The following is a 19,826-nucleotide window of genomic DNA, read 5'->3' as shown; positions in this document are numbered from 1 at the left end:
TCAACAGATGAATGGATAAAGAAAATACAGTGTACATACACAATGGGATATTACTCAGCCTTAAAGAATGAAATTATGGCATTTGCAAGTAAAAGGATGGAACTCAGGGGTGCGCCACCACTGAGCTACATCACCAGCCCTTTTTGAGACAGGGTATTACTAAGGAAGAACTGAACCTTTTCAGAAGCTAGGGCAACCCCCTGCCCTAAGCAGACAAAACAAGTTCTGGCCTCAAACTTGAGATCCTCCTGACTCAGCCTCCAGAGTTGCTGGTATCCCAGGCTTGCACCAGCATACCCAGCAACAATCTTTTTCTTAAAGGGTACTGATGTGAATATTTTTGACCCTGGGTCACAGGGTCTGTGTAGCAACTCCTTGGCGAGGTTGTTAAAGCAGAAAGCAGCCATAAATAATACATAGGGGAACAGGCGTGGCTGTGTGCCATTGAATTTGTACAGCAGCAGCAGCCTGCAGGCTGTGGTGTGCCAACAGCTGTTCTGTATAACGTCAGGTGCGTTCTTCTCTAAAAAGTGGGTGATCACCCCTTTAGTTACCCCAGGGACACGTTCTCCTCACTTGGGTTTGCTTAAAGTGAAGAGCCCGCATGGAGAAGGGCTTCTTGAGCGAGCCGGGTGGGTTCGAGCAGCAGGGGCACTGATGGATGCTCAGAGGTGGGGTGCCAGGTGACCGACCAGGGCTAGAGGAGCTCCCCACCGTCGTGGCCCAGGCAGAGCGATGGCCCCGCCTCCTTTCCCACTCCCACACGCCACTGATTCTGTGGCCAGTAAGTTCCATCGGTAATGTCAGTCCCCTGCAGGTCTCACTGAGTGTTCTGAGGCGTGCCTGTGAGGTGCCAGATGCCCTGACCTCATCCCATTCCTGAGGCCACTCCAGGTGGACCCTTGATTGGGGCGGGGAGGGTAGGAATGGGGAAAAGGCCCAGTCCCCGTGGCTGAGAGCCCAAGGGGGCAGACAGCATCCCTCTGAGAGGAGGGGGTGTGGAGCACTTGTCCCATGAAGAGCTTGTGCTGAGGAACTCGAGGGTGCTCTTGCCGAGCGAGGGGGGTCAGGAACCTCCAAATGGGAGCTCACGGCAGGCTCACTGGGGCCGCGGGGCTGTGTGGAGAGCCACACAGGGAGGGAGCCTTCTGGGCTTCTTTCCTACTTCCAACCATGGCTACTCTTCTCTTGTCCATCTGGGTGAGACAGATTCTGAAGAACAGATTTCCCCAGGTCCTCTTCTTGACAAGTGATTCTGCACTGGATATAGGGCAGGATACTGAGAAAGCAAGTAGAGGGGAATGTTGGTGATAAAAGATCCCTGGGCTCAGGAGGCTGAGGCAGGAGGATCATGAGTTCAAAGCCAGCCTCAGCGACTTAGAGAGGTTCTAAGCAACTCAGCGAGATCCTGTCTCTAAATAAAAAAAATAAAAAGGGCTGGGGATGGGGCTCAGTGGTTGAGCACCCCTGAGTTTAATCCCCAGTGCCAGAAAAAGAAAAATCCAGATCTCCTGGGATGGGTGAGCATGATCTGTTCAGTTCTTAACAACTTTTCTCTAAACTTCCAAACGTGTCAGGAGTCCAAAAGATCTGATGAAATGGGAAAAGGGTATTTTGGGAGAAAGAAGGAAAAAAGGAGAGAGATTCTTCTTTTAGGTTCTTAGGAGACCGTTGTCTAGTTGGGAAGAACTGAACCCTATAGAAGCTTGGGCAACCCACCCCCACCCCCACCTCGCAAAGAAAAGAAAGACAACAAAACCCCACTCTGCCTGGCTCTGGCGCTGAGCCTTGGTCCCCGCCTGGGTTCCCGTCAGTCGCTGCATGGACCCAGCTGGGGCTGGCCTGGGCCCATCCTCTGGAAGGCCCCAGAGGGTTGATTCCTGTTGGTTTTTTCTTCCCCATGGCACAAGGCAGGTTGTGGTGTGCACTTTGTGGCCCTCTGGGTAAATTTCCACAAGCGGTGATCAGAAACACACTTTGAGTTGGAGTCATGAAAATGCACACTCTTAGCCAGCGAAGTATCGGGTGGCTGGAGGCGGGAGCCAGGGGGGCCATGTCTGTTGGCAGCTGCGGAGGCTGAGCTTTGCCCGAGTGCTGAAGACGGGCAGGAGTCAGCGGAGGCTGGGCAGCTCACGGTCCCCTCTTTCCAGTCAGCCTGGCCTTGTGTCTAACTTACGGGGTGGTATAGCCAGGCTGTCCTGAGCCCTGGCCCAGGCTCTGCCTGCAGGCTTTCCAACGCAGTGCCCTGGGGAACTGCACAAGTGCCCCTGGAGGTTGAGCCCGAGGAGATTCTGACAGTGGGAGTTCCCGCTGGCTCCTCACCAGGAGGGTGAGGTCCTGGCGCAGTGAGCCAGTCACAGGAGCTGTGCCTGGGACACCCTCCTCCCTGCACAGGAGTGAGGTGGGCCATTTCTGTTCATCAGCTGCCCTTCCACCCCTAGAGTAACTCCTTAGCAGGACACAGAAAGTCAGCTGCCTGACAGATACAATCCAAAGCCTCAGGCCTACGCTACGGTCTGCCCTGGGCCAGGCCTCCCTATTATCATGGCTTTAAGATGAATCATTTCAGTTTTCAGAGAAGTATTTTGTGACCTTACCTCTGGGAATGATGAGGAAACAGGTTGTTCACTCTTCCTTGCTGTTTGCTAGTTGGACACTTTCTTTGCTCATTGGAAGTCCTTGGGAGGTTGAGACAGGAGGATTAAAGGAGTTCAAAACGAGTTCAAAGCCAGCCTCAGCCACTTAGCGAGGCCCTGAGCAACTCAGCAAGACTCTCTCTCTAAATAAAATATAAAAAGGACTGGGGGTGGGCCAGGCGCGGTGGTGCATGCCTATAATCCCAGCAGCTCTGGAGACTGAGACAGGAGGATTAAGAGTTCAAAGCCAGCCTCAGCAACTTAGTGAGGCCCTGAGCAACTCAGTGAGACCCTGTCTCTAAATAAAATACAAACTAGGGCTGGGGATGGGGCTCAGGGGTCGAGTGTCCCTGAGTTCAATCCCCAGTAACAAACAAACAAAACCACATTCAGAGTGAAAAAGAACAGAAAGCCAGTCCCTGTGGTTGTTTTGTGGGTCTGAGGGTTGCAGCAGCTGGAAGAACAAGCCATTGGCTGGACTGTTGGCCAGCACCACGTGTGTGGATTTCCTAGGCTTACTGTGCCCCTTTCTGTCACTGAGTGTCAGGGACATGACAGGGAAGCCACGTGTCTTTGTGTCTGTCCTTCTCATAGGTTGGCCACTGCTCTTCAGCTCAGGCCTGGGCTCTCCCAGGACCAGGGCAGCTAGACTCTCCGGGTGACTTATCTTGGTGTGTGACTCCTCAGGAAGGAATGTCCGCTCAGATGGCCATTCTGATTTCTGTTTGAAAAGCTTATCCTCAGTTGCTGAGAAATGAAAAAGAAAATATTCTCTGTTTTGGTTGGAGGCTCACAAAACCCAAGTTGAACGTTCTCCTGCTCCCTGGGCAGAGGCAGTTAACTAATGAGCACTATTTAGGGAGCAGGGCTGCATTCTCCCGACCTCCTGAGCGACGCTCGTGTAGAGAGAGGGACGTGAGGCCAGGAGGCTGACATTCAGAAGTAAGAAAACATGCAGCTTTGCCAGGTGCGGTGGTGCTCGCCTATGATCCCGGTGGCTCAGGAGGCTGAGGCAGGAGGATCACGAGTTCAAAGCCAGCCTCAGCAACTTAGTGAAGCCCTAAGCAACTCAGTGAGACCCTGTCTTTAAATAAAAAAATGAAAAGGGCTGGTGATGTGGCTCAGTGCTTAAGTGCCTCTGGGTTCAATCCCTGAACCCAGCTTGGCCAGTCAAAAAGTAGCAGCCATAAAAGAAGAAAGAAGACTTCTTAGAACTTGTTGCAGAGTTGAGATCAAGGTCCCAGGGCTGGGGACTGAGTTTGGGATTTATCAGGAAAGTGCTCTTGCCACTGTAGGGTGTATCCAAGGTCAGGAAAAGGTGAGGAGGTGTCCCCAAGATAACAGGAGCAGAGTCTGAGAACAAGGGCCAAGTGCAGCCTCTGGAGCAGGGGTCTCAGCTCCCCCCCTGGAGCTTGGTAGGAGGGCAGAGCTGGGCTCCATCCTGACGGACTCTGTCAGAAGCTGCACTTGGTGCGAATCTCCAGGTAGGTTCTAGGCGCTGTTCCTCCAGCAGAGAGGAACTGTGGGGAGGGCATCTCCCAGTCAGGTCCGCGGTGTTGGTGTCACGCGCTGTGGGTGGCGATGAATGTCCCCGTCTGTTAAAGCTGCCCTATTCCGTGCAGACCCACACTCAGTGTCCTTTTCTTTCTTTCAGCCACATCAGCAGTGACAGCTTCCTGTGTGACTGCCAGCTCAAGTGGTTGCCTCCATGGCTCGAGAGCAGGATACTGCAGGCCTTTGTGACAGCCACCTGTGCCCACCCAGAGTCACTGAAGGGCCAGAGCATTTTCTCAGTACCGCCGGAGAGTTTTGTGTGTGGTAAGACCTCGTGGAAGATTTTTTTTTTTTTTTTCACGAAGGGCGAAGAGGCTAGGCAGGCCTCCTGCTTGTGGGAGCCATTGCTGTGATCCCGGGGATCCCAGCCCACGGCTGCAGATCGGCCCCTGGATGCCGTTTATTTCCCGCTGAAACCACACACGGCATTTACCATGAGGTGCCTCCTGGGACGCTTGGAGTATAGCGTTTAATCAGAGGGCAGCATGCAGGGGCTCGGTGACACTCAGAATAATCAGTCACAGGAAGGTGTTTCCGGTGTTTCCGGAGAGATCTGGGGCCCTGGTGTCGCTGGGAATTGACGCACCATATGATGGTCCACCGCAGGAAGGACGGGTCTCGGGAGAACATTCGCTCTAGTAAAAACAGTCCCTCCGGGTTCACCTGCACTGTGGCTGTTTCTCCAAACCCCTGAAATATGCAGGGGTAGCTAGAGATGCCTCCTTCCTACGGGTTGTTAGAATGTCATCTTTTTTTGACCAGGAGTGCTCCACAAAGAGTACAGGATCCACAAAGAATACAGAAAATGCTGAACAGCTGCGCGCGCATACACACACACACACACACACACACACACACGGGCTAGCCCAGACAGGAATGACGCAGCCTCTCGGCCACGAACACGGAGGCAAAGATTGAGATGGATTTTGAGTTGTTCCTGGCGTTTGCTTGGAGCAGGAGAGGGGACAGGATGCCACACCCGTCAGGCCCTGCTGGGCACATGCACATCTCTCCTGCTGCCAGGTCCTGGCTGGGACAGTCCTAACTGGAAGCCCACCTAGCAGTGCAGGGTTCCTGCTGGGCCACGTCTGTGACCTACTTTTGGCTCTGGCAGTAGCCATTTCCCTGCTGGGGGTGAAAGAAGACTGCCCTCCGTCCATGCGTTCACCCTTCACCCCACTGGGACGAACCCCTGCTTAGTGTGGGCCTGCTGGCCCCCCTCCCGCCTGGTTCAGACCGGGGAGAAGTAAGCATGGAGAACACGGTTGCAGATCTCCAGACGGTGCCAGTCCTTCTTAGGGGCCTTCTGCTGAGGGTCCCAGGCTGTGCCCAGTTCCGGCTCCCTGGGCACGGAATGGCTGTGTGGTCCGTGGTTCATCGCCCATTGCTCAGGGAGCCCTGGACCATTAATCTCTTTCCACAGCTCCCTGGAGCGAGGCTATCTGCCACTTCCTCCCGCTCCTGCCACAGGGCAGCCTTTCCCTCGGACCCTCCAGGGAGGACTTCCAGGGAGGACTTCTGTGGCAGCCCTGACCTTGGGCACCGGCAGACTCTGGATTGCAGTGGTTGTTGATCTCACATCTCTCAGATCCACCCCCTCGATTCAGCTCAGGCTTCCCCCCACCCTCTCTCCAAAAAAACCCCAACCATCTGGTGTTAATGGGAATCACGAAAACACTTGGCAGGAGATCAGAGTTTCCAGCTCTGTGCGCTCTCCCACGCCTCTAAAAAAAAAATATATATATATATATATCTGAAAGCACGACCAACTCACACCCTCTAAGATGGCAGGTAGAGCCAGGTAGGAGCCAGCGCTGACAAGTGAGGGGACGCACCTGAAACCCCCCATCCCCCCACTGCTGGGATCAGTACAAGATGGGCAGTTCCTTGGGAAGGCAGCCTTAGCAGTTCCTCATTTAAACAGTTACGATCTGTTCCTCTCCTGGGACAAATGCACATCTCACGGAAACCTCTCCACACGTGTGTTCACAGCAGCGTTGTTTATAATAGCCAAAAAATGGGCACCCAAGTGCCCACTAGTTGATGGATGAATAGAGGAAGGTGGTATAGCCAGACACTGGAGGATTATCAGGCCATAAAATGCCACCCGTCCCGTCCCTCCCACAGCCTGGATGAACTTTGAAAATGATAAGCTAAGGGAAAGCGGTCAGTGACAAAGGACCGCAGATTCTACGACCCAGGCACAGGGAACTCCCAAGACAGGGAGATCTGTGGAGGTAGGAAGTGCCCTAGGAGGTGCTCCAGCCTGGGGAGAGATGGAGGGAGCAGAGGAGTGCTTCTCCATGAGGTGACAAAGGTATCTTAAAAGTGACTGTGGTCATGAGGACACCTACTCGTGAATACACCACAGACCATTCGGTTGTGAACTTGAAATGGGCGAGCTGCAGCGTAGGTGAATTGTGGCTCAGTAAAGCTGTGTGTGTGTGTGTGTGTGTGTGTGTGTGTGTGTGTGTACTATAAATATAATTTTTACATGTCATAAAAATGTGTCTCTTGAAAAACGTGAACTTAGGATTTAGAGTCTTCAAAATGTGTGTCATCTCTGATTTATAATATTTTCGTCACCTCTGAAAGAAACCACAACCCCACGCCTTGGCAGGCGCTCCCTCTGCTCCTGGCCCCCAGCCGTGGCGGTCACTAGTCCACGAGTGTGTGTGACCTGCCTGCTCTGGACAGTTAGCATGAGTGCCGGCGGACGGCATGAGGCCTGAGGAACTCTCCTTTTCTCAATTTGCCGGGTCTTCTCCCCCAGTGGGGGGATTGGATCTGGGGCCTGAGCTGCCCCCACCCCTGAGCATAGTTTTATTTTATTTTTAATACTTTTTCAGGTATAGTTGGGCATAACACCTTGCACAGATCTCTGTAGTTCTGTGTATTTTCTTCATTCTCATTATTTGTTTATTTTTATGTAGTGCTGAGGATCAAACACAGTGCCTCACACGTGCTAGGTGAGCGCTCTACTGCTGAGCCACAACCCCAGCCCCTGAGCATAATTTTAAAGCATCAGTTCCTTTTCTGTGACTGAGTGACATCCTGCTGTATGGATATATGTTTTGTTTCATCCATGCATTAGATGGCGGATATTAGATGGTGCTTACTTTGGGGATTTTATGATTAAAGTTGGTGTGAACATTCATGCACTAGTTATGTGAATTCTCTCAGGATTGTACCTGGGAATGGAATCTTTGGGTCCTGTGGTAACTCTAGGTGTGACCAAAGAACTGTCAAACTGTTTTTTCAAAGTGGCTTCAGGATTTTACACACCTGCTGGCAATGTACGGGATTCTGGTTTCTCCTTATGCTTGCAGACACTTGCTATCTTTTTTATTTTAGATTTTGCTAGTGGGAACAGAGTAGAATCTCACAGTAGTCTTAACATTTCCACAGTGACTCATGATGTTGAACAACTTTCTAAATGCTTATTGGATCGTGCATAGCTTCTTTGGAAAAATAGCTACTCAAGTCATTTATTCATTTCTCTATTTATTTTGTTATGAGTTATCAATTCTGAATATTAGAATATTCAGAATATTAGACCTCATCGGGTCTATGATTTGTAAATACCATTTCCCAGTCTGTGAATTGTGGTTGCTGTTTTTCAGTTTCTAGACAGTTGTGCAAAAATTTTTTTAGAAATATTTTTAGGGCCAGGTGCAGTGGTGCATGCCTATAATTCCAGCAGCTTGGGAGGCTTAGCCAGGAGGATTGCGAGTTCAAAGCCACCCTCAGCAATTGGGAGGCACTAAACAAACAAACAAGAAAAGAATTCCATTTACAATAATTTGGGGGTGGGCAGATACCAGGGATTGAACTCAGGGGCACTGAACCACTGAGCCCCATCCCCAGCCCTATTTTGTATTTTATTTAGACACAGGGTCTCACTGAGTTGCTTAGGGCCTCACTGAGCTGCTGAGGCTGGCTTTGAACTCATGATCCTCCTGCCTCAGCCTCCAGAGTCACTGGGATTACAGGTGTGCACCACCACAAGTATTTCTTGTAGGTCAGGTCTGGTAGCAGTAAATTCTCACAGTTTGGATATTTTTTAAAATCTGGGAATGTTTTAATATCATCTTCATTTTTGAAAGATAATTTTGCTGCATCTGAGATTTCCAGACGTTTTAAGTACTTTGAATATTTCTCCCTCTTGACCTTCCTGGTTTTGAATAAGAAATCAGCTACAAATATTTTCGAGGATCCCTTGTATGTAATAAGTTGTTTATCTTGTGCTGTTTTGAAGATGCTTTGTCTTTGGCATTTGACTCTTGACTATGATGAACCTAGGCCTTTTGAATGAATTTTGCTTAGAGTTCATTAAACTTTTCAGATATGTGGGTGCATGTTTTCCATCCAATTTTATAAGTTTGGGTGCATCAGGGCTTCAAACATACTCTCCCTCCTCCTTGTGTCCTCTGCTTGGACTCCCATGATCTGTGTGTTGTCATGCTGGATGCTCTTGCACAGATCTCTGTAGTTCTGTGTATTTTCTTCATTCTCTTTGATTCTCAGACTGGATAACTCTGCTGACCTGTCTCAAGTTCACTGACTCATCTACAAGCTCAGTTCTGCTACTGAGCCCTCGAGGGTGGATTTTTTTTTTTTTTTTTAGTTGTAGATGGACACAATACCTTTATTTTACTTAGGTTTTTTTTTTTTTTTTTTTTTTTTAATGTAGTCCTGGAGATTGAATCTAGGGCCTTACTCATCCTAGACAAGTGCTCTACCAGGGAGCTACAGCCCTAGCCCTAGGGTGGATTTTGTTTTGTTTTGGTTTGGTTCTGGGGATTGAACCCAGGGCCTTGTGCATGCAAGCCAAGCACTCTACCAACGGAGCTATATCCGCCCTAGGGTGGATTTTTAATTTCAATTACTATACTTGTAAATGCCATGGTTTGTATATCGTTCATTTTTATAGTTTCTGTTCATTGATCATTTCTCTCGGGTAAGAAAGTGTTCTCATGCTTTAATTCTCTTAGACATAGTTTTAGATTTTCAAGTATTTTCATAATAGCTGATATTGTTTAATAAGTCCAAGATCTCAGTTTCCTCAGGGACAGTTTGTATTGATGTTTTTTTTTTCCTGTTTCATAATTGGTTGTTGAAAATTGGACATTGAAGATAAAATAATATGCCAGGCGATATGCCAGGCACAGTAGCACGGGCCCCATCTCAGCTGCTCAGGAGTCCAATGCAGGAGGATCGTGAGTTCAAAGCCAGCCTCAGCAACTTAGCGGAGGTCCTCAGCAACTCAGTGAGACCCTGTCTCTAAATAAAGTACAAAATAGGGCTGGGGATGAGGCTCAGAAGTCAAGTGTCCCTGGGCTCAATCCCCAGTACCAAAAAAAAAAAAAAAAGTAAAATGACGTGGCAGTCCACACGTCAGATCTTCCCGTCCTCCCCTGGGGCTTGCTGGCCCGTCACCGTTTCTTTAGGGCCTCTCCTAGATGAGTGTGGTGGAGGCTGCTCTGTACAGCCCCTTGAGTTCCTGCTTGGTTTGCTAGTGAGTAGCCAGTAGTTGGACACAGAAGTCCTTAAGTCACCCCATCAGCAGATCCTGAGTCCTTCACCCAGGCCGTGTATGTATGTGCCGGCGTGAGCCCTCACTTCCTGCTTGTGCGTGTCCACCAGCTCAGCCCAGGCAAGAAACGAGGGCTCCCCCAGGTCTTTCCCGGGTGTGTGGCAGGTCCTGCAGGTTAAAGCACCTTCTCCCTGGGCTTTGGGTGACTGTCGGGAGGCGGGGTGAGTGGAGAGCTGAGCCCTGCGCTTCTCTGTTGTGCTCTGGGAACCACGCGGCCCGGTTTCCAGGTCCCCATCCCAGATCATCACCCCTGCACGTGGGTATGGCCTTCCTGATGGCCAGGACTCTGCTGGACCTCACTCTGATGGCCTGCGGCTGGCATCTCAATTTCTTGACCACGGTCCTGTTCACCCCGACGGGTGCAGTCATCTTGGACAGTGGCATGGTTACACAGTGGCCAATATTTTCATCAGACGCCTGGGGACAGGGCTTCCTGTGGTGAGCCTTCTTCATGAGGGGGCTTTCCAGGTCTTGGCCTGACAGGTCACACAGTGACACTGCTCTGATGGGGTTTTGGGGGAGCTGTACCTGCCCCCTCAATGGTTGCTAGCTGCTGAGTCTCAAGGCTGTCACAGAGCGGGGTGGGTCAGGTGGGACAACACCAGAGAGCTCCTTTTTCTTTCTAAGAGGCTCCATTTTCTTGAGTCCACAACCTGTGGATCGTTGTGTTTGGTTTCCAGAAATTGGAACCTTTGATTTCGACCATTTTTGCAGTACTTTCATCATTTTTAAGGGAGTTCAGATTTCTGGGAATCCCAACATTCTGGGCAGTATCGTGCCAGAGTCCTTTGTGCGGCCACGACAAGTGGCACCTCTTGTGTGGCCGTGTCCACAGGTGCAGAGGGTGTGGGCCTCCAGGAAGCTTCCGGAGGGCTGGGTGACTGAGCGCTGGTGGCCCATTTCTAGTCCAGGGGCGTGCTCAGGCCTCACCTGGGTGGGACCTGGTGTCCCTGGCCCGGTTTTGTGCGAGCGTGACAGCAGCTGGTCCCTGTCTCCTCAAGGTGGCCCTTCTCTCCCCAGACGACTTCCCAAAGCCACAGATCATCACCCAGCCGGAGACGACCACGGCCGTGGTGGGCAAGGACATCCGGTTTACGTGCTCGGCAGCCAGCAGCAGCAGCTCCCCAATGACCTTTGCCTGGAAGAAGGACAACGAGGTTCTGGCCAACGCCGACATGGAGAACTTCGCCCACGTGCGTGCGCAGGACGGGGAAGTGATGGAGTACACCACCATCCTGCACCTCCGCAGGGTCACCTTTGCCCACGAGGGCCGCTACCAGTGTGTCATCACCAACCACTTTGGCTCCACCTACTCTAACAAGGCCCGGCTCACGGTGAACGGTAGGTGCCCCTGTTGGTCTCTCCCAGGCACCCCGCCCTGATGGCTGCCCACCTCGGAGTGGACGGAGGCAGACCTGCGATCAGATCGCACTGTCCCCTGGGCTCGCCCGGGGCAGGTTCTGCAGGTTAAAGCACCCTCTCCCTGGGCTTTGGGTGACTGTCGGGAGGCGGGGTGAGTGGCAGAGCTGAGCCTTGAACTTCTCTGGAACCACGCGGTCCAGTTTCTAGGTCCCGCATCCCAGACCCTGGGGAAGCTGTGCCCTTGAGTGGGTGGCACAGCTGTGGAGGCACAGGCCAGCCTGGACAGGGGCAGGTCCCCACCTCTCAAGATAGCAGAGAGCAGGACAGGTGTTGGGGAGGGTGGGACGAGGTCCTGGACTCAGGAACCAGTGTGTCAGAGCGGCTCTCCTCAGGGCTGCTGTTTGTGGAGGGGGACGGGAGGAGCGTGAGTGGGCACCTCCCCACACCCTGGGAACCCGGGGAGATGTTTCTGATCATTAAAGTGCCAGTGACAGAGTTGGCTCGTGGGTCATCAGAAGTGCCTGCAGGCTGCGCTCAGTCAGCCCCGCAGACCACAGAACAAACTTGCCCGCACTCGCAGGGTTGTCTTGGTGTATTCTGAGAGAGGCCTCACTGCCCCCTCAAGACTCAGGCAACTAAGAGACTCTCTGCCAGGGCAGTTGTTATTTACACCAGGTGAAAGAGGTCCCGGGGTGTGTACCCACATCCCAGCCCTTTCCTATATTTTATTTAGAGACAGGGTCTCACTGAGTTGCTTAGGGCCTCGCTGAGTTGCTGAGGCTGGCTTTGAACACGATCCTCCTGCCTCAGCCTCCTGAGCTGCTGGGATGACAGGCGTGGGCCACGGCACCTGGCTGACCAGAGCAGCTTGGACAGGAAGCGTGGTGATGCCTGCCGTGCAGCTGGACACTGACTCTGGCGCCCCAGTGTTTGCTGAGCCTGAGCCAGTGAGCCGAGTGCTTCTGCCTGGGCATGCTCAGCACTGTGGCCCTCGCACACTGGGGTCTCTTCCCCAGAGGTGTTCCCTGCATCTGCAGCCAGCTGGCCCCTGACCGCCCCCTTTGTGTGCATTTTCCAGTGCTGCCATCATTTACCAAAATGCCTCGGGACATCGCCATCCGGACTGGCACCATGGCTCGCCTTGAGTGTGCGGCCACCGGCCACCCCAACCCCCAGATTGCCTGGCAGAAGGACGGGGGCACAGACTTCCCTGCGGCTCGGGAGCGTCGCATGCATGTCATGCCAGACGACGACGTGTTTTTCATCACTAATGTGAAAATAGATGACATGGGGGTTTACAGCTGCACCGCCCAGAACTCGGCAGGCTCTGTGTCAGCGAATGCCACCCTGACTGTCTTAGGTTCGACCCTTGGTGTACTCTGTGTGTGTGTGTTTGCGTGCGCGCGCGCGTGTAGGGGTTTCAAATGGCACTGAGGGGAAGGCCTGTGGAATTGCTCTGTGGACCCTGGGGGTTACAGGCAGGCGTTGCTACTGTTTGAAATTTGAGGCTGCTTTTAGGATTTTTTTCCTCTTTTTAAAAAATAAATTTGTTTTTGGTACTGGGGATTGAACCCAGGGGCACTCGACCACTGAGCCCCATCCCCAGCCCTATTTTGTATTTTATTTAGAGACAGGGTCTCACTGAGTTGCTTAGGGCCTTGCTAAATTGTGGAGGCTGGCTTTGGACTTGAGATCCTCCTACCTCAGCCTCCCAAGCTGCTGGGATGACAGGTATGGGCCACCACCCTGGCTCCTATCTCTAAAGGCCAGTGCAATGCCAGAGCCTTGAGCAACTGGTGACCAAAGAGCATGCAGGAGGGGTGTGGTCTTAGTCAAGAACAGGGACACAGGACAGTTTGGGAACAGGAGCCTTTATGACCAGAGATCAGCCATCTTCTGAAAAGCTTGCCGCTCTGATGGAAGCCCTCAGGTGGGATTGTGCCATACAGCACTGAGGCCCCAGAGTGAATGTGCCATCTCTTGATCTCTTGCAGAGACCCCGTCCTTGGTGGTACCCTTGGAAGACCGCGTGGTGTCTGTGGGGGAGACGGTGGCCCTCCAGTGCAAAGCGACTGGCAGCCCCTCCCCCCGCATCACCTGGCTCAAGGGGAACCGCCCCCTGAGCCTCACTGACAGGCACCACTTCACCCCGGGCAACCAGCTGCTGGTGGTGCAGAACGTGGTGGTGGAGGACGCGGGCCAGTACACCTGCGAGATGTCCAACACGCTGGGCACGGAGCGCGCGCACAGCCAGCTGAGCATCTTGCCCACGCCTGGCTGCAGGAAGGACGGGACCACTGTGGGCATCTTCACCATCGCCGTGGTGTGCAGCATCGTCCTGACGTCGCTGGTGTGGGTGTGCATCATCTACCAAACCAGGAAGAAGAGCGAGGAGTACAGCGTCACCAACACAGGTGGGCACCGTGGCCGTTCCTTTCCAGGGCAGGAGAAGCCAGGTCCACACTCTTCATCAAGAGCTCCCGTGCTCTGGGAACTCCAGGACCTCTGGGAATGTGGTTCTGGAGAACTGAAGCCTCGGTCCTGCGGACACTGGGTTCATACTCAGGGCAGAGCCAGAAATGGAACTGTCTTGGGCTGGGGCTGGGGCTGAGCGGTAGCACAGTTGCCTGGCAGGAGTGAGGCACAGGGTTCGATCCTCAGCACAGCATATAAATAAATAAAATAAAGGTCTATTGACAACTAAAAAAAAAAAGAAGAACTTCCTGCTGACGTCCTCCTCGTAAGTAAGCGGAGGTGGATTGTCTCTGACACCTCACAGTGCTGTGGTTTTGTTAGTTCTGTCTCCCTTCCTGTCACTCTTCCCCGTCTTTTGTGGTCTCACATGCTTTTGATCTGGGCTCAGGTTCGGCTCTGGTCTGGGAGGGCCTTCTACCTGCACTGACTCCACCTGGCCTCTGCGCAGCCTCGATGGCTGTTGCCAGGGGATCCTGTTTGGGGCCTGACGGTGAATGCACATCTGCATCTGTTGTCGCTGAACCTTGATGTTTCATTGTCTTATCTCCTTGCAGATGAAACCATTGTGCCACCAGATGTTCCAAGCTACCTCTCTTCTCAGGGGACCCTTTCTGACCGGCAAGAAACTGTGGTCAGGACTGAGGGTGGCCATCGGGTCAACGGGCACATCGAGAGCAACGGTAAGGCCTCTGACAGTGAGGTGGAGCTCTAGGTGACTGACCCCGTAGGTGGAGGTGGCCTGTAGCTCCCTATTCAGGTGTCTGGCACTGGATGGGGAGGGAGCGTCAGGTGAGCGAGGCGGCTGCCGACCCAGGCGTCTGCTGTTCAGCTTAGTCCTGGTCTGTGCAAGCTCGGCAGAGGTTTCAACATCCTGTCTCTCAGGAAAGTCACCACCTGGGCTTAGCAGTAAGCCTCCCAGTCGGGATAAGACAGGACTGTTGTCAGAAACAGCTGCAACGGACACCCCAGGCCCTGAAACCAAGCCCCTGCTTGCACAGTTGTCCCTTGGTATCTGTGGGTTCGAGTACCTACACACTAGAAATATCCAGGGCAGAGAAGGTGACGAATAGGCAGCCCTCTTTTCCTTGTCATTATTCCCTAAAGACACAGTCCAACAGCTGTGTACACAAAGTTACGTTTTACTAGTCACGATGCTTAATCTAGAGGTGACTTACAATGGACGGTGTATTTAGGTTATGTGCAAATGGTGTGTCATTGTATACAAAGGACTTGAGCATCCCTGGATTTTGGGATCTGTGTGGGGCTCTGGCACCACGAAGGTACCAAGGGATGCGAGTGCAGGGGCAGTGCCCACACCTGCTCTGTATTCCAGACTCGCAGGGAAAGCTCTGTGCAGGGGGTGCTGTTTCAGTTGGTGGGAGATCCGTGAGCGCTTGCTGAGCTGAAGGCCGACCTGAGACAGCTGCTCCTCTAACATGGCTGCTCAAGGGCTGCTTGCTGGGGAAGTGGTACTAGAAACAGGCCCGTTGCCAGCTTCGTGGTGGCACAGTGGTAACCCACCACTGATAGACTACAGCAGCAGCCCCACCCGTCCTGCTCCTCAGGCCCACTGAGACGTCCTCTGCAGTTTCTAACCCGGGGATCTGTTGCAGGTGTGTGTCTGAGAGATGCAGGCCTCTTCCCAGAGGTTGACGTCCACAGCATCACGCGGAGGCAGCCCAAGCTCTGTGTTGGGTACAGTAAAGAGCCCTGGAAAGTGACAGAAAAAGCCACTGGGACACCTGGTCCACCTAAGATGGGTAGGTGATGCTTCCACCAGGAAAAGCAATGCCTTTTTGAAATCAAGATCTGTGTTGACCCACTCACTAAATGAAGAGAGGAGACGCCTACATTTCCGTCTAGCACTCTCTGAGTTTGGTATTTAGTATATAAACAGGAAGCTCTGGCCTGGTGCCCTTTTAATTCTAGAAGAGTGTGTCTCTTAGTTACTATTTATGGTACAGTAAACCTGAGCAAAAATTTTCCAGAATAATAAGCAACATAGAGGGTTTTAGTATCTGTTCACCAGGGCTGTTTTGAGGTTAAATTTCTAATTGTTCAGAAAACTCTTAACCCTGCATGGTACCTAATTCAACTGTTGGGGTTTTTCTTTTTTCTATTTTTTTTTTTTTTGTCTGTGATCACAGTAGCGTGACTACATTCTCTAAGTACAAGATTAGCTTAATCTGGGGCATGTGAGCATGAAGGACCCCATCTCCACTAACGGCGTGGCGTGTGCCCAGCCTTTTCGGTGAAGGTCTTTGGGGAGGGGGCATTTGCAGGGCCGGGGGGCAGGACCCCACTTGGGTGCAGGTGGGCGGCCTGTTCTGTGGGGGTGGCTCTGACCTGGCCCATCTCTCCTTCAGAACCCAGTGGCCCTCTGGTGTGCAGTGACTGCAATGCTGACGTGGACAGTTACTCCAAGGAGCAGGCCCCCCACCCTCAGCCCACATGTAGGGACAGCACACAGCCAAGTGCACTGCGTGGCCAGGATCCCAGCCAGGGCGACCGAGGTGACTCTCCACATCATCCTCGCCGTGGGGCCGGGGACGGGTCCCTCTACCCCAGCAACCACGACAGAATGCTGACATCCTTGAGGAAGCCGGCGGTGTCCCTAGATGGAAAAGGTGATCCCTTACTGTCCTCCTGGCCTCCCTGGCAGCTGCACTGGCTGCCACAGCTGGTCATGCTGGAACTCGGCTCTGACGGCCTTCTCTCTCCCCAGGGGGCTCCGCCTGGACTCTAGCGAGGCTGTGTGACTCAGACCCCGCAGACCTGCAGCCCTGCCCTGCGTTCCCTTCAGGCAGCACGGAGCTCCCAGAGGCCTCCTTGGCCTTTCCTGCTGTCCCCAGCGAAGCCCAGCACTTGCTCCTTTCCAATGGCCACCTCCCCCAGGCGTGTGACTCCAGTCCAGAGTCCACACCACTGACAGGACAGCTCCCTGGGAAACGGAGGGGACCACTGCTGTCGGCGCCCACAAGCTAGGCTCTGTCTACCTCAGCTCTTGTCACACCAGTGTCCACGGGAAGGAGAGGCAGGAGAGGCCGAGAGGCGGCCTGGGGTCAGCGTCGCTGAGCTGTACATAGTTGTCACTTCCGTGTGGAGCATGAGCCGGGCAGAGGACTCGCATCTGAAGCACAGAAATGCAAGAGGCTATTTGTGTACAAAAGGCAGAAAAAGTATTTGATACGGTTGTACATAAGAGTTTCCAGAGATTTCCTATATATTATATATCTTTGACAGAGGCTATTTTAATCCTTAGTGCATGGTTAACAACAGAACTATACAATTTTGACAATATTATTTTCCTATCAGGTTGCTGTTTCCTTGGAGGGGGGTCGGTAATAGTTCTGGTGCCTTAGTGCATGGCAGGAATTTAGAGACAAAAGCCACATTTGTTTCCCGAGGCTCCTGTGTGGGTTTGGAAGGACGGGGAGTCCTTGGTGTTGTGTGCCCTTCGAAGTCACGTTCGGCCTGCGTTGGTGGCTCCTGCAATGTGCCTTTGCCGTGAGGGGCTTTTCCCTGGAGGCTGCTTCTTTGAGGGGTGAAGGTTGCTAATCCACCACAAGCCATGGGTCAGGACAGTAGGCCTTTCTCCCTTCTCTGAAGCTCACTTTTTGTTAAAAGCAAATGTGGTCTTGTCCGTGTCGCCAGATGGTTAGCTGAGGCTTTTTATTAAGGCAAAGGCTGCTGGTGTTGGTACCTGTGGATTTTTCAATAGTGACGTTTTAATTCTGCCAATATAATATTACATTGGGGGTAAAAAAGATTAAGTTCTCACCTTCCAGGGCTAGCTCATGTCTACTGAGGAGCCTGAGCAGGCCCGTCCACGCCCTCTCCTCACACAGCGGGGACTGGGCATGGACTTCGTCAGATTTAGCCCTAGATCTGGGTGTGTTTGCACTTTTGAGACCTGTAGCTAACCGTCTTGTGAGTGCCAATGTGTAATTCACTGAAAATTACATTGAAACAAATAAGGTCCTTAAAAAAACTCAAAGTACATTTCTTTAGCCAAAAAGTTGAAGGGAGATATTAGCCAAATGGCTACCTGTGTCAGATGTTCCTGTCAGAGGTCATCATTGTTCCAGAAGGTAAGCACATTTAGTTTTGTCCTCAACGGTTAACTGATAAATGTTACTTCCACAAAATATGTGAATTTGCTGCTTCTGAGAGGCAATGTGAAAGAGGAAGTATTACTTTTATGTACAAAGTTATTTATTTATAGAAATTTTGGTACAATGTACATTGAAAACATGTAAAATATTGAAGTGTCTAACAAATGGCATTGATGTGTCTTTAATAAAGGTTCATTTATAAGTGTTGAGCGTATGGCTGGGCGAGTTCATTCCTTTCCAGAGATTCCCTGGTCAATGCAGTCGCTCTGCTTTTAATATTTTTCCCCAAACGGGAAAATTTAGGCAAGGCAGGATCATGTTCTGTGGCTCCAGGGCAGACATGACACTGCTAGATTCCTAAGATTTCTCTCTGAATTTTTCTACACGTGGACTTCGTTAGTCAAGCCCTAAAATCCCCAAGTATGGTGACCTTTCCAGCTCATCTGTGCGCCTTCCAGGGATGAGCTTGCAACTGTAGGCCATGACCCCACTAAGAAAAAGGAAGCCCTGCTGTCCCCAGCGCTGGCCCAGGCCCCATCTCAGCCTGGAGGCAGAGCCATGGAGCAGGGCTCGGCCTTCCTGAGGGACTGCGTGCCCCCATTTAGCCCCTGGGCTGCAGATGCCCGCTGCCTCTCACACACCACAGGGTCACCAGACACTTCTATAAAATACTAGGATCATGTGTTGTTGGAGGTGCCACCTGAGGGTCATTGGACACAGCCCCTGGTTACCAGGAAGAGTGACTGAGCAGGGGTGGGGGGGTGCTTTCTGAACAGAGCCCTAACCTTCCACCACGGGGACTGACCCCAGGGACAAACACCCACACGCACAACCCCTCCCCCCATCTTGTCATTCTTTTCAAATTGTAACCATCCTGCCGTCTGCGGCCTCCACCATCAGGTGGCAGGAAATGGAAGATCAGATACAGATCAAACACAAGCTCCCCGGCACTGCCAGGCGCATTTATTAAGGGTTCTGAGGGTCCCTTCAGAGTCCCACCATGACGCACTTTCTTCTTTGTGGCACACTGAGGACAACTGCAGCCGGCCTGACCATGGTACCATGGCCTCAGGGTCACAGTGAGGGCAGCTCTGGGCTTCAGCACAGGTTCCGTGCTCCCGCTTCTTCATGGATGTGCGCGAGTGGTGTCCGCTAGGAACCCTCTCTGCCCACTTGCAACAGCAGGCAGCGAGTCTGGTCGTAGGCACCCAGAAAGATGAACCCTCCCAGGCTGATGGAGGCCATCCGAGGGAAGACACCCGCAAATAACCTAGAGGAAAGGACAGTCACAGTGAGCCTGTGTCCAGCTGGCTGAACCCCCACCCACGGCGTGCGTGGCTCAGCACCTGCTCATCAGGCCCCGCGTGGCCCTTTTTGGAACAGCCCTCAAGCACATCCCCAGTAGCTTTGGGAGCTGGGCCAGCTGCCCGCGGGCGGCTGTGGCGGGACACCGGCTTACCCCTGAGCACCCCAGGGGGAGGCAGGGTCCTCTGAGCACCAGGCAAAGGCAGGGCGTCTGTCCCACAGCCGCGCTCTTGAGGAGCTTCTGAGACGGAGAAGAGGACCCCTGTACAAGGAGTGCTAGGACTGACTCCCAGGCCAGGCTGGCCTCTGGGGTCACCCTCAGGGAGGGCAGCTCTTGCCATCACTCACTCGCTTTGTGCTCAGAGACCCTCCAGGGATCCCGCATGTTTTCTTTTAATACCAGACATGAAAGGGTAACAGGCTTGGGGGGCGGGGGAGCAGCATCACGCATATAGTCCCTGGGCCTGGGCCACCCGTGCAATTGTGAATAGTTCAGGCACAAGAGCTGGCCCTGGGAACCTTCCACGGGTCATTCTTTAAAACCTCCCCTGGTCACACAGGTATTTCTTCAAGTATGTCCACAGTGACACTGCTGCTGAGAAAAGAAAGGCTGCAGTGACCCTGGTGTGGTTCCCTGGATCACAGCCGTAGAAACGCGGTCTACTGCAGGCAGCTGATAGGACGAGGCAGGCCACAGGCACCACTCAAGATATTTACATGTAGGTATTGAAAAAACAAGTCATGTGACCACGTGGTGACCAAAGAACTTGGGAGGGAGGCCAA

The 19,826-nt window shown here is 52.6% G+C and overlaps 2 protein-coding genes across 9 annotated transcripts in view; one reads left to right on the top strand and one right to left on the bottom strand.

Annotated features, from left to right (window-relative positions):
* Positions 1-17,949, top strand: part of Lrig1 (leucine rich repeats and immunoglobulin like domains 1) — a 120,797-nt gene extending 102,848 nt beyond the window's left edge. Inside the window, exons 11-18 of the mRNA XM_015494541.2 lie at positions 4,291-4,454; positions 10,807-11,127; positions 12,227-12,508; positions 13,143-13,562; positions 14,178-14,303; positions 15,237-15,383; positions 15,990-16,250; positions 16,349-17,949. Coding sequence (XP_015350027.1) covers positions 4,291-4,454; positions 10,807-11,127; positions 12,227-12,508; positions 13,143-13,562; positions 14,178-14,303; positions 15,237-15,383; positions 15,990-16,250; positions 16,349-16,608 — 1,981 coding nt within the window. The 3' untranslated portion in view covers positions 16,609-17,949. The remainder of the gene's footprint in view (positions 1-4,290; positions 4,455-10,806; positions 11,128-12,226; positions 12,509-13,142; positions 13,563-14,177; positions 14,304-15,236; positions 15,384-15,989; positions 16,251-16,348) is intronic.
* A 718-nt stretch (positions 17,950-18,667) lies between these two features.
* Positions 18,668-19,826, bottom strand: part of Slc25a26 (solute carrier family 25 member 26) — a 139,303-nt gene continuing 138,144 nt past the window's right edge. For all 8 annotated transcript variants that reach the window (XR_001504443.2, XM_015494514.2, XM_015494508.2 and 5 more), the window contains one exon: positions 18,668-19,008. Coding sequence is in view for 7 of the 8 variants with exons in the window: in XM_015494514.2 (XP_015350000.1) it covers positions 18,891-19,008 (118 nt within the window). In the remaining variant the exon portion in view is untranslated. The remainder of the gene's footprint in view (positions 19,009-19,826) is intronic.

This window comes from Marmota marmota, unplaced genomic scaffold, assembly GCF_001458135.2.
Source record: "Marmota marmota marmota unplaced genomic scaffold, marMar, whole genome shotgun sequence".
Classification (NCBI taxonomy): Eukaryota; Metazoa; Chordata; class Mammalia; order Rodentia; family Sciuridae; genus Marmota; species Marmota marmota.
The sequence above is the reverse complement of the archived record's forward strand: the minus strand, read 5'-3'. Positions and strand labels throughout refer to the sequence as shown.